Below are 11,841 nucleotides of genomic sequence, written 5' to 3'. Positions count from 1 at the left end.
TCTCTCTCTCTCTCACACACACACACACACACACACACACACACACACACACACACACTTCATAATGTTTTAACAGACTGTTCAGTTACTTATTGGGCTTCAGCCATCCCTAAATCCAGACTTGCTGCCCCGGGTCTGCCTTTCCCTTTCTGAGTAATTGCTTTTCATTCCTAGGGAAATTAGCATGGAAAATGAAATTCCAGTATAAGTGTATTCTATTCTTGTCTTTCATCACATTCTCTACTTCAGTCCCCCTTCCCCCAAACCCAAAATAATACAAGTTGAATCCTGTGACATCACGACAGTTGGCTATTATATCAACAACTGTGATGTCAGCAAGGGAGGATTTTGATTTTAGGGAAGAATGGAAAGGAGTGTGTAGCTGCTTCCCAATAAAAGGGCATTTTTATGCTAATCTTTACCCAAAAAGCCTGTTTGGCCTTTCAGTGCCTGACTGCCCTCTCTTTGGTTCCCTTTGCACCCTGTCTCTATGGATTAATGGGTTGGCTTGTAGACATTGCAATGCCCACATCTGAGTGTGTAGAATTCTCCTGCTGGTTGGTTGGCTTCTGGGCTGTGTTTGGGTTTTATTTATGAAACATGTGCTGAATAGAGCTATTCAGGGATGGGGTCCAAAGGGCAGCCTGGGAGCCTGGGATGAGCCTGAGGCAGATGCGCATGGGCCCTGGGCACAGCCTGTTTCTTGAGGCTGTGGAGCTGGCTGTTCATTCTTGGAGCATGCTGGTCATGGACCTGAATGCCGCTGCCTGCTGCTTTGGAGGCACGTTGAAGCTCGCCCAGGAACTCCTTATGGTTCCTTAACACTGAGACTTAGAGACACCTGCCACAGAGAATTCCAAACTTCCTCAGTTTGTGAGTCTTAGTGTTTCTGTAATTTTTTTTTTTTTTTTTTTTTTTTTTTAGTACTCACAGGCCCAAAGAACTAGCTAGGTTTCACTTATTAACATTCAGGTTTAAGCAATTTTGCTTTGCTATATATTCATTCTAACAGAGTGAGTAGCTGTCTAGGAAAAAAAACTACATAAATTGAAATGAAAGTATTTTTTTCTTTCATTCTTAAATAACCAGTTACTTACAATGGGATCTGCTGGCTGCTGGATTCAACACTGCCACCCACATTTCCTGTTCCTTGCTGCTCTCCACATGGTACTTGCTTTTTATCATAGCAGCTGTTGAAAACCAGCTTCACAAAGACATGACATCATTGAAAAGAATGTAGTGCAGTCGGATGTTCAGACTTGTGTGGTGTCTAACAGATGTTCAGGATTTCTTTCCCAAATTTATAATATGTGGCAATGTCCCTCTGAATTTGCCAGATTTTTGGGGGGTACCTCAGCATACAGTTTGGGAATGAAAGATATATAGCTACTGAGTAGCATCTGCGTTCAGAAGTTGGGCAGGTGGGGGGACAGGCTCCTTGTATTTTCTTTCTCAGCTCTAGGACTGACTGCATTGTAAGGAAAAGGCTAGCTTTGACCAGAGTCTGTGTTTGGGAGCTGTTTGGCACTTAGTCGAGGAAAAATGATGAGTACTTCTCATTGATTTTGTATTGATTGAAAGTCTTCTAGGTAGGTTAAAGAAAAACATTGTTATAACACCAAGAATCCAAGGGCAAGGCAGTAGATCTGTTGCCAGTCTCTCAATAGAGCTTGCCTGCAGGGATATACTTGAGGTGGTGGAGTGTGGTTTCCTGCTACAAGAAAACAGACAATAGAGGCCTAACATAGCTCACTCCCAATTACAGAGCTTACTTCATCTTCCTAGACCCTGGTTCTGCTATTTACAATGAAGCTTAAAGGAAATTACCATCTTTGAACCCTACCTAGTTATTTTGTATATAAAATAGAAAAAACAATGATAGCCACCCCTGACAGAGTTACAGAGATTAAATGGGTAAAATCCATGCATAGAACCAGCAGACTATGGCCACACTGGTGCACTTTCTTCTTATGCCTTCCAGATTCGGGGAACTAAAGGTGTTCACCCAAACCTAAGTTAAAGTTGAGCTTTAAGATCTACATAGAACCTGCAGTTTGAAATATCTTCTTTATTACCATCTAAAGGTTTTTTGGTGGTACTAGGGATTAAACCCAGGGCCTCATACATATATGGGAACTGTTCTACAATTGAACTACATCCCAGAGCTGGCTATGGTAGCTCATACCTTTAATCCCAGCACCAGAAGACAGAGGCAAGAGTTTGGGGCCAGCCTGGTCTACAGAGTGAGTTCCAGGATAGCCAAGGCTAGATAGTTACCCTGTCTCAAAACAAACAAACAAACAAACAAACAAACAGAACAATAACAGCAACAAAGAAACCTATTTATCACTAGACCTATTCTGTGACAGGATCATTCTGTTGTCAAGGTTGTTCGTGGGTGTATGTATGTATGTGTGTGTGTGTGTGGGGGGGTGTCTCAGCCTTCCAGGTTCTGAGGTTACATATGTGTGCCACCATATTTGGCCCATTATTACTTCTTGGTAATGCTGCTCTGTAAATAGTGTTCCAGAGTTGTTGAGCTCCATGTTTTGTTTGCTATGTGAAAACATTTTATTGAAACATGATATAGAATTGACATTATATGTGTCCATGTACAACAGATTTTTACAAATGGACCCATGCAACCAAAACTGTGGTCTAGAAATATATTACCAGTACCCAGAGCTGCCTTCTCAGGTTCCCTGTGGAGTCATAACCCACATGTGGAGTCATATCCCAATATCCTGACTTCTAATAGCATAGATTTGCTTTTAAACTTTTTTCACATTTATGCACGATAGTGCTTTGCCTGCATGTGTGTATGTTTACCAGGTGAGTGCTGGTGGAGGCAAAGAGAGGGTATCTGATGCCCTAGAACTAGTTACAGTGGTTATGTGACACCATGTGGGTCCTGAGAACTAAACCCAGGTCCTCTGCAAAAGCAACAAATGCTTCCAGCAGCTGAGCCATCTGTTTTGTTTGTTTTTCAAGACTGGCCTACTCTGTGGCCTTGGCTGTTCTGGAGCTTGCTCTGTAGACCAGGCTGGCCTGGAGCTCACAGAGACCTGCCTGCCTCTGCTGGGATTAAAGGCCTGTGCCACCACTGCCCTGCGTGCCCCAACATAAACTTATTATGCTGTTTTTCTGTTTTCCACATACGGAATTATATGGGATATATTCTAGGTTTCTTTTTATTGACAATATTTCAAATATGTATTCATATTGTGAGTAACTATATATCATATATTCCCATTACCATATAGAATTCCATTATGTAATTTACCATAATTTACTTTCCATCCTTCTGACACTGGTCATGTGTGTATGCAGGAGCTTGTGCATCCACATGTGCAAGCATTTTATTGTATCCTTTCTCGTGAGTGTAGTATGTTGATCATATTACATTGTGATTATACTTTGCATTCCTTGTTGATTAAAGAAATTGGCTACCTTTCAATATATCTGTTAGTCAGTTGTATGTAATCTGAAACATCTGGGCTAGTTTTTTTGTTTGTTTGTTTCTATTTTTTCCTGTTTATCTCTTTCTTTTTTTTGTTTTCTTAGTTGATTTGTTGGAATTCTTTATATATCCTAAATATGAGTCCTTTGATGAATACACATATACACATTTGGATATTTGGAAAGTGTGGTCTCCTTTGAATGTTCTTCATAGGTCTAGTTGCTCTAGGTAGGTCTCTGTAACATACAAACAAACATATAAACACACACACACACACACACACACACTTCTCCTAATCTGTGGCTTTCTTTGCTACTCTCTAAATGGCAGCTTTTAAATGAACAGAGCTCTTGTTTAATGCAGTCTAGCTTTTCAGTGTTTTCTGTTGTGGCTCTCACTCTTGTCCCATTTAAGAACTCTATGCTTCCTCCAAGGTCTCCTTGGCTTCTATTTGTCCTGGTTCTTCCCCTTGCAATTCTTCTTTTGCCCTACCTCCTGAAGCACTCTGTCGCAGGCCTACCTTTTATAGCATGCATACTTGCCTGCCTCCGGCAGGATGAGGAACTCAAGTGCAGGAAGCAGAGCATTGTATAGGAATTGGAAAGGCACCTTCAGAGGTTTGAGTAGGGGCAGTGGAAGGCTTCCATGCTCATGCCTTTTTCTGCTTCTACAGCATTTCTTAAAGGCATTTCAATCTGTACTTCTTTTTGATAAGTGTGAGAGTTACAGAGCTGCATGGAGGACAGACCAGTAGTGTTCAAACCCAAGACATTAGGAAGGATGCTCAGCAAAAGGTCCTGTGCACTTTATAGTTGGGAACTCTTTGCAGAGAGCAACTGTGCTTGAGTTCTTGAGTAAATCTTCCCCTGTAAGCAGTGTGTGGGGTGTTCAGAAAGCTTGGGCCCCTTTTGAGTGATCTTTATAGGTCTGATTGGTACAGGTATTTCCAATGAAATGTCCTTCATTGGAAGGTTGGAATAGGTGTCCTAACCTAAGAGATGGACATGAGTAGTGAAGCCCAAAGCTGCCTACATTATCCAAGCAAAGTCCCACTGAAACAATAGTGGGTAGTGGATTAGGGAAAGGCTTTAGTTCTGTGCAGTATCATCAAGGATGCTTCATTGAGAAGATGGCATCTAACCAAAGACTTGAAGGCGTGGGGAGAACAGGCTTGTTGGAGAATGTGATATAGTTAGCAAAGCTGTGAAGGTCTTACCATTGGAATGTCCTGGACATGCTTGAGGATATAATAAGGACACAATGTGACTAGAGGGAGAAAATAGGAGAGAAAGGGTAACCGAAAAGAGGCCACAGGCATAATAGAGATTCTGATGCTTTTCCAAGGCAGAGGAGGCCTCCTTTTTTTTTTTTTTTTTTTTAAAGATTTATTTATTTATTATATGTAAGTACACTGTAGCTGTCTTCAGATACTCCAGAAGAGGGCGCCAGATCTTGTTATGGATGGTTATGAGCCACCATGTGGTTGCTGGGATTTGAACTCAAGACCTTCAGAAGAGTAGTCAGTGCTCTTAACCACTGAGCCATCTCTCCAGCCCCCAGAGGAGGCCTCTTATCATCATCATCAGCTTAAGCCTAGCTAGATGGGAGAGCATGGGAAGGGTGAGCATGAGGTCAGGACTTGGGGGAAGGAAAGGCTTCAGAAAGAAACTGACATCTGGCCTGGCTGTTTAAGAAAGAATGTGGGCAGAGGACTTGCCAGAAAGAAAGCCTTGGCTGACGCGAAGCTTGGAGGCATCCACATTCCTGGCATAGACAGGGAATGGCTGCTGCCCTAGGAAAGACACAGACTTAGTTAGGACCGTGGCCACTGTCTTGACTGCCCAACCGGGGGAGGCAGTGGTTAGTCCCTCGGAGCGGAGCTTGCACTACAACCCTCCACTCTGTCTGCTTTTCCAAAGTGGTGACAAGCCACTAGACAGTGTGGGCTCTGTTGTCTCTCCAGTACTGGGCAAAGCTGCTGGGCAAGAGGCTGAGTGTCCAGCCTGGCAGCAACTGCTATATGAAGGGGATTGAAACTATCTTGGCACCAAACAGATGTATTTTGACCTAGAACTGCCTCATGGTTGCTCAGCCCAGTTCAGGCTTTTGGGAAGTATTTAACTTCAGCTTAAAATCTACAGAATCAGTGCACCAGTGAAAAAGAGCCATCTTGCAGGAAGGGGGATTGAAAATTGGTTGAGATTGAAAATCTAAATGTAAAGAGCTTCTTTTGAGTGTGAGGCTGGGGCCTCTGAGCCCGAGCCTGGGAAAGCAGTGTAGGAGTGGACTGTGAGGAGTTCTTTTCTCTTTCTTATCCAACAGCAAGAACAACAAAATATCTTTTCCTGTAACTGTTTTTTCAGCCCCTTTGGATTCTGTAAAAAACACTGGCAATCATTTAATCTTCTAGTCAACGAACCCTGGGCCTTTTCTCTTTTGACGGGCTCGCTGCACTTTGGAAGAGATGCAAGGGGTTGTTTCAGGTTTGAGAAATCCTTGTTGTCTGGTGACTTATCCGTGTGTTGGTTGCAGAGTCTTGCCTGCAAACAGGTTCTCAAACCACATGTGAAAGCTCAGGTTCCTTTGCCATCTTTTCTATTCCTTTGGGCTGCTTCTTAAGCTATAACCTTCACACAAACTGATAGTGTGACAGTGTGACATTAGAGAAGTAGAGGTATCAGTAAAACTCCTCTCATTGTTTAGAAGCTTTCTTTATTATATGCCTTTTTAAGTGTGTGTGTGTGTGTGTGTGTGTGTGTGCGCGCGCGCGCGCATTTAAAATAGAGCCAGAGGTCAGAAGATCAGGGCCTCATGCCCGTGCAGCAAGCCAAGCATTTTACCCACTGAACTCTCTCTTCTTGTTGTTAGGTGTCTTGACTTCTCACTAGTAAGAAGAAAAGGGTGATGGGCAATCCTGCTTGCTGTTAGTGGTGTTCTAACACCAGCAGGAGGGGAGGCTTGCCCACACATGCTCACCTCTTATCCTCACGTTCTCACGGTTCTGCAAGTGATGCTGCATGTACAATTGTGTCTGCAGAAAGATACCAAGGGGACATTAACCTAGTGGGGAACACAGACTTTCTTGTTTGTTCTCAGAGGCTGAGCATCCCTGAGAAATATCTCCCTTCAAAGATCATCAGCAGAAACATCATTATCATCATTAGTGTGCATGTACAGATGTGTGTATGTGTTCCTGTATGATGGCTTGTGTGTGGAAGTCAGATGATAACTTCCAGGAACTGGTTTTCCCCTTCCATCTTTTGTGGGTTCCAGGGATTGAACGGCAGTCGTCAGGCCTGGATGACAGTGCAGTTACCTACTGAGTTATCTCACTGGCTCCCTCTTGAACTTTTGAGATGCCTCTTGGTTCATGGATCAGGTTAAATTGTATTACCCGTTGAAGGCCAAGCTGGGCAAAAGCAGGAGCCTTCCAGAAGGTCTGGGAGTTCAAACAGCCAAGAGGCTGTGCTGTGCACCTCCCTGTCTGTCTCCTCCCTGAACCTCGTCCCACCATCTAGGAAGTTTTCTATGGCTTGTGCTATGGCCCACCTTCTTAGTGCTTCCTGCTAAGATGCAGGGCCAGAGCTGTACACTTACTTCCTGGCTGGAAAAGCTGGCCAGGTAAAGGCAGAAGGTTAGGGGTACCCATGCTGGCACGGGGAACAGTTCAGATGGACGACCTTCACTCAGCTCTGCCAGCTATACAGAGTGCCCATTGTTTGGGCAGATTTTCTAATTTTCAAGAGAAGCTAGAACTTCAGTTTTTGTTGACACTTAGCATCAAATTAGTTCTTGACAATTAATTTGAATTATTTAAAAATAAAGGGAAGTCTGGATGAGACTGAGCTTAGCTCTTGTGGGCCAGGAGTCTGTCTGTAGCTTCCAGTACGAGCTCCTTTCCCCAGGAGTTTGGAATGGAGACAAAGCAAAGAAAGACGTGTCTAGCTGCTAGGGTAGATGGCAGGAGGCATTGTTTTGAAATAAAAGATGCACAGTTATTGGCTGAGGAGACTATTAGATGGGGTGTGGCTGGTGCTTGCAAGAAACCCAGTAGCCTTCCATCCCTTTGTTGAGGGCCAAAGGTTTGTTTTGTTTTGTTTTTTGAGACAGGGTTTCTCTATATAGCCCTGACTGTGACTGTCCTGGAACTCACTCTGTAGACCAGGCTGGCCTACAACTCAGAAATTTGCCTGCCTCTGCCTCCCAAGTGCTAGGATTTAAAAGCCTGCGCTACCACACCCAGCAAGGGCTAGAGGTTCTATTTGAGATGGAGAAATGAACTTTAATTTTTTTCGAATCCTAATTTTAATGATGGTTCCCACTTAGGTGGTGGAAATGGAACTGAAGGCCCTGTGGGTTTATTTAATAAGCCCCTCATCAGTCTTAAAGGAAGTGAACAATAAAAACAGAAATCTAGCTATTTGGGACTCACTTATTTTGGCAGTATAAAGCTATATTAACCCTAACTCATAGAGTGGTAAGAAGAGACTTAAATATCACTAGAGGTAAAATGGACCCCTGGCTTGGAGCTGGGCCCCAGGATAGGTCACATAGGCCCTAATTCCTGACTTCCACTGTCTAGCTGTATGACTTGGGTGGCTTATTCCCTGTTCTGTATCTTGGTGTCCTTTATAAAGTGTAAATAACTATAAAAATAGTAGTACCTACTTCACAGGGATGTCTAAAGGATTAAATGGTTTCATATATGAAGCTTTAGCTATTATAATTGCAGAATAAATCTGGCAGCATGTATCCTAGTAAACACATTTTAGGTCTAGTCCTTCCACATACATCTGCTCTTCCGTGACGGCCTGCCCTGGAAGAAGCAGAGCATGCTGAGAATTCGCCGATGGGTAGTGACAGTTACTGTGACCCTAGCAGCCATGGCCACTCAGAGGAGACATGTGGCAAGTTGATTCCTCCACCGCTGAGCTTCCTGAGGACCCTGGCCTGACAGAGCCTCTGAGGCTGCTTCCTCTCCCTTCTGTTTGCACAGAGCACTATGCAAGCTCTTACCAGGGCCCTGGGCCATCAGTAGAGCCAGTGTGCAGAGGCGCACCAATGGCAATTTGCAAAGTTATTTTCCTTCATCAGTATTTTTCTTAGCTTTCTAAAGGATGCAAGTGAGGTTTGGTTTCATTTTTTAACTCTCTCTTTTTTTTTTTTTACTGCACTGATTAGTTGGTCGTGGGTGTAGGTATATGCTCACATGTGCCGTGGATTATATAAGGTCAGAGAATAATCCTCTGGAGCTAGTTCTCTCCTTCTACTGCACGGGTCCCAGGGTTAGAACTCAGTTTGTTAGGCTTGGTGGTAAGCATCCTTACCTGATGAACCTTTTTGCCAGCAAAAGCCCCTCAAGTATTACTTGGGAGGAGTCTTTCATTGTGGCGTCAACTCTCTCTTTCCACTATGTGTGTCCTGGGGATCAAACCTAAGGTATTTATCTAAATGCCTTATGTGTATCTTATTAGGGATTAGTTTATTTTGTATAATAGACTGTATTAGGCAAAGCATGATTATTATTTCTAACCCCTAATTGTATGATGCCTTTTAGGTGTCACATTATCAGACTAGCCTTTCATGAATAAATCAAGTACTTTTCATTCTCCTTTCTTTACCAAGGCTTAATACTACTTATCATCACATGTTAATGTAGACTTAGTATTCGGCACAGGCAACCAACCTAATGTGATTCTTTGGTCTTGTTTTGTTTTTCGAGACAGGGTTTCTCTGTGTAGCCCTGGCTGTCCTGGGACTCACTCTGTAGACCAGGCTGTACCTCCTGGCTATCCTGGGACTTGCTCTGTAGACCAGGCTGTACCTCTGTGATTCTTTTCTGTGCTGCCCACTGACTCTGAGCTCATGAGCACAAACTATTTCTTTGTTGGATTTGCTTTGGGCAGAGTTGCTCAGCAAATGCTTTCTGAATGAATGAATGGTTTATTGCTTAGAACAGAGCTAACTTTTTTTTTTTTAAGTAAAAGAAATATTTCAATTTTACCTGTGGATAATGAATGAATAATAGGACAAGAGGCAGAAAAATGTGGCAGAAATTCTGAGTGTGATGAGAATGATGGGAAACTCAATAGATGAGAGCTGGATGGAAATGGAGGTCCATTCCCCCTCCCTCTTTTAATGGAAATCATTTTCTGTGAGGCAACAAATTATCTGCTAGCTCACAGACTTCCTTACCAGAGGCTAGTGGTGGGAAAGTAGGTTTTGCCACTTGCCACAGAAACCCTGTGGTCATGGTGGGAGTCTCTGGGAGATATTTGAAGTGCTTCTGACTGGTTGTGGGGAAACTTGGTTTACAGGTGTGTCTTCTTTTCAGGGCTCTGGCTTTGCAGAGAGCCGAAATGACCATGACTGCCAACAAGAACTCCAGCATCACTCATGGGACCGGAGGCACTAAGGCCCCTCGGGAGACGCTGAGCAGGTGGGTAGAGGCCTACTTCTGGGAGATGGCATCAGGAGCTGGTCAAATGGTCTGGGACCCAGGTAGGCTCTCCGCCAAGGCACAAATAGTTACCATGACTGTTGATCATCCTGTTTGCTTATTTGGGCCCAGCTTGTGCTGATGATTAGGAGGACGTCTTGTCTGACACACATAAAAATTCCCTATTCGGGATGGCAAGTAGAAGCATTAAGACAAGTTCTGCCTTGTCCTATGAAGCCCTGGCACTCAAGGAACAGGACAGTAATGAGTGGCTTAGAGAAGATGGGTATGTCTTGGAGCCAGGCTGCAATGTTGTGAGGAAACAGACCACATTGGGGTCTGTAGGTAGGCAGTGACATGTATTAGCATAAGCTCCAAGGAGAAGTCTAGGTTCTCTAACAATTTAGACCTGGCCACAAAGAAAACAACTTGGACGAATCTTAGTCAGTGTCTGCTGTTATTCACTCTTCTGTTCTTTTAATCCTCTTTCGCAAAGGTGAGAATATAAGACTAGAAAAATGAAAGAATTTAGAATCTTTACAGAACTGTGTTCAAATTTAATCTCTGAATTCTTTTGTTTGTTTGTTTGTTTGTTTGTTTGTTTTGAGACAGTGTTTCTCTGTGTACCCCCTGGCTGTAGTGGAACTTACTCGGTAGACCAGGCTGACCTTGAACTCACAGAGGTCCGCCTGGCTCTGCCTCCTAAATGCTGGGATTAAAGGCATGCGCCACCTATGCCTGGCAAGCTCTAAATTACTTAACCATGTAGAGAGGTCTCAGAACATTTTCTGGTGTTCTCTAAAATCGCAGCTGTCTCAGCTGTGAAATCACAGTGATAATGGTACCTGACTGCCAGGAACTGCTGTGAGGCTGAAATGAAGGGGCATGGCAGTTCTTAGCATGGGGGCTACTGTAAAGCTTCCAGAACTGACATACTGATGGATAGCTCTCTCCAGCACTTGTCGGGACTGGGCCAAGGCTGCATGATGTTGCCCTGGAAGTACTTTCAGACTTCTAATAAAGCTACAGATGTTTTCACAGCCTCTTCTGTGACGTGACAGATTTGTCTGGTAGGCTCTTAGTCACTAGGTATGAAAATGCTAAGGTATGCGTGGGGTAAGTCTAGCCCTTTCCTAATGTTTGGGCTGAGCCCAGTAGGGTGTGGTACCTCAGGTTTGGACTGAGATGGTGGTAGATGTTTAGTTCACTTAGAGCTGGTGTCCAGATGTGGCTGGTTGGATAAGACCCAAATATACATGTGGGGATGACTGGTAAGCATGAGACAGGTGTTTCCCCACATTGTATAAGACTTGGTCCTGGTTCAATCTAATGGCCTGTGTCAATCACATAGGACTTAGTAGGCTATGTCTTCTTAAGCATGTGAGAGCTTTGGAATTAGTCAAGAGTTGAGTACTTACAGCAAGACCAGTGAGAGCTCTAGAACTCTGTGAACTAAACCCTTCTAGAGCAGTAGGTGACTGAGACATTCTGCCTCTGGGAACCACTTGGTTAGGCTCAAACTACACTGATGGCAAGTCTTACTCCTCTGTGTGTGCGCACATGTTTGTAGTCTTGATATGCAGCCCCCAGTCCCTCCCCTTACACACAAAACACATGTTTGCATGTGCAGTCCTCCTGAGTGCTAGAATTATAAGCTTGCACCACTACACATGAACCTACTTTAAAAAAAAAAAGTCACTGACTATAGGAATGAAATAAGCACCTATAACTCTATAGTACTATTCTTACATGTATTTGTACTATGTGCATGCCTGGTACTCAGAAAACCAGAAAAGGACATTAGAGTCCCTGGAACTAGAATTATTTTTTATTTTTTATTTTTTTTTTTATTTTTTATTTATTTATTTATTTTGGCTTTTCGAGACAGGGTTTCTCTGTGTAGCCCTGGCTGTCCTGGAGCTCACTCTGTAGACCAGGCTGG

General features: G+C 43.5%; 1 protein-coding gene across 9 annotated transcripts in view; it reads left to right on the top strand.

Annotated features, from left to right (window-relative positions):
- The window catches only part of St5 (suppression of tumorigenicity 5), a 155,822-nt gene that overhangs the window by 98,396 nt on the left and 45,585 nt on the right, over positions 1-11,841 (top strand). For 8 of the 9 annotated variants that reach the window (XM_029536900.1, XM_029536896.1, XM_029536906.1 and 5 more), the window contains one exon: positions 9,795-9,899. In XM_029536900.1, coding sequence (XP_029392760.1) covers positions 9,820-9,899 — 80 coding nt within the window. In that variant the 5' untranslated portion in view covers positions 9,795-9,819. Of the gene's footprint in view, positions 1-9,794; positions 9,962-11,841 lie in introns of those variants that run through there. The other variant, XM_029536922.1, reaches the window with a different exon arrangement.

The sequence above is a fragment of the Mus pahari genome, chromosome 1 (assembly GCF_900095145.1).
Source record: "Mus pahari chromosome 1, PAHARI_EIJ_v1.1, whole genome shotgun sequence".
Lineage (NCBI taxonomy): Eukaryota > Metazoa > Chordata > Mammalia > Rodentia > Muridae > Mus > Mus pahari.
Note: the sequence above shows the minus strand (reverse complement) of the source record. Positions and strands in the feature narration are given on the sequence as shown.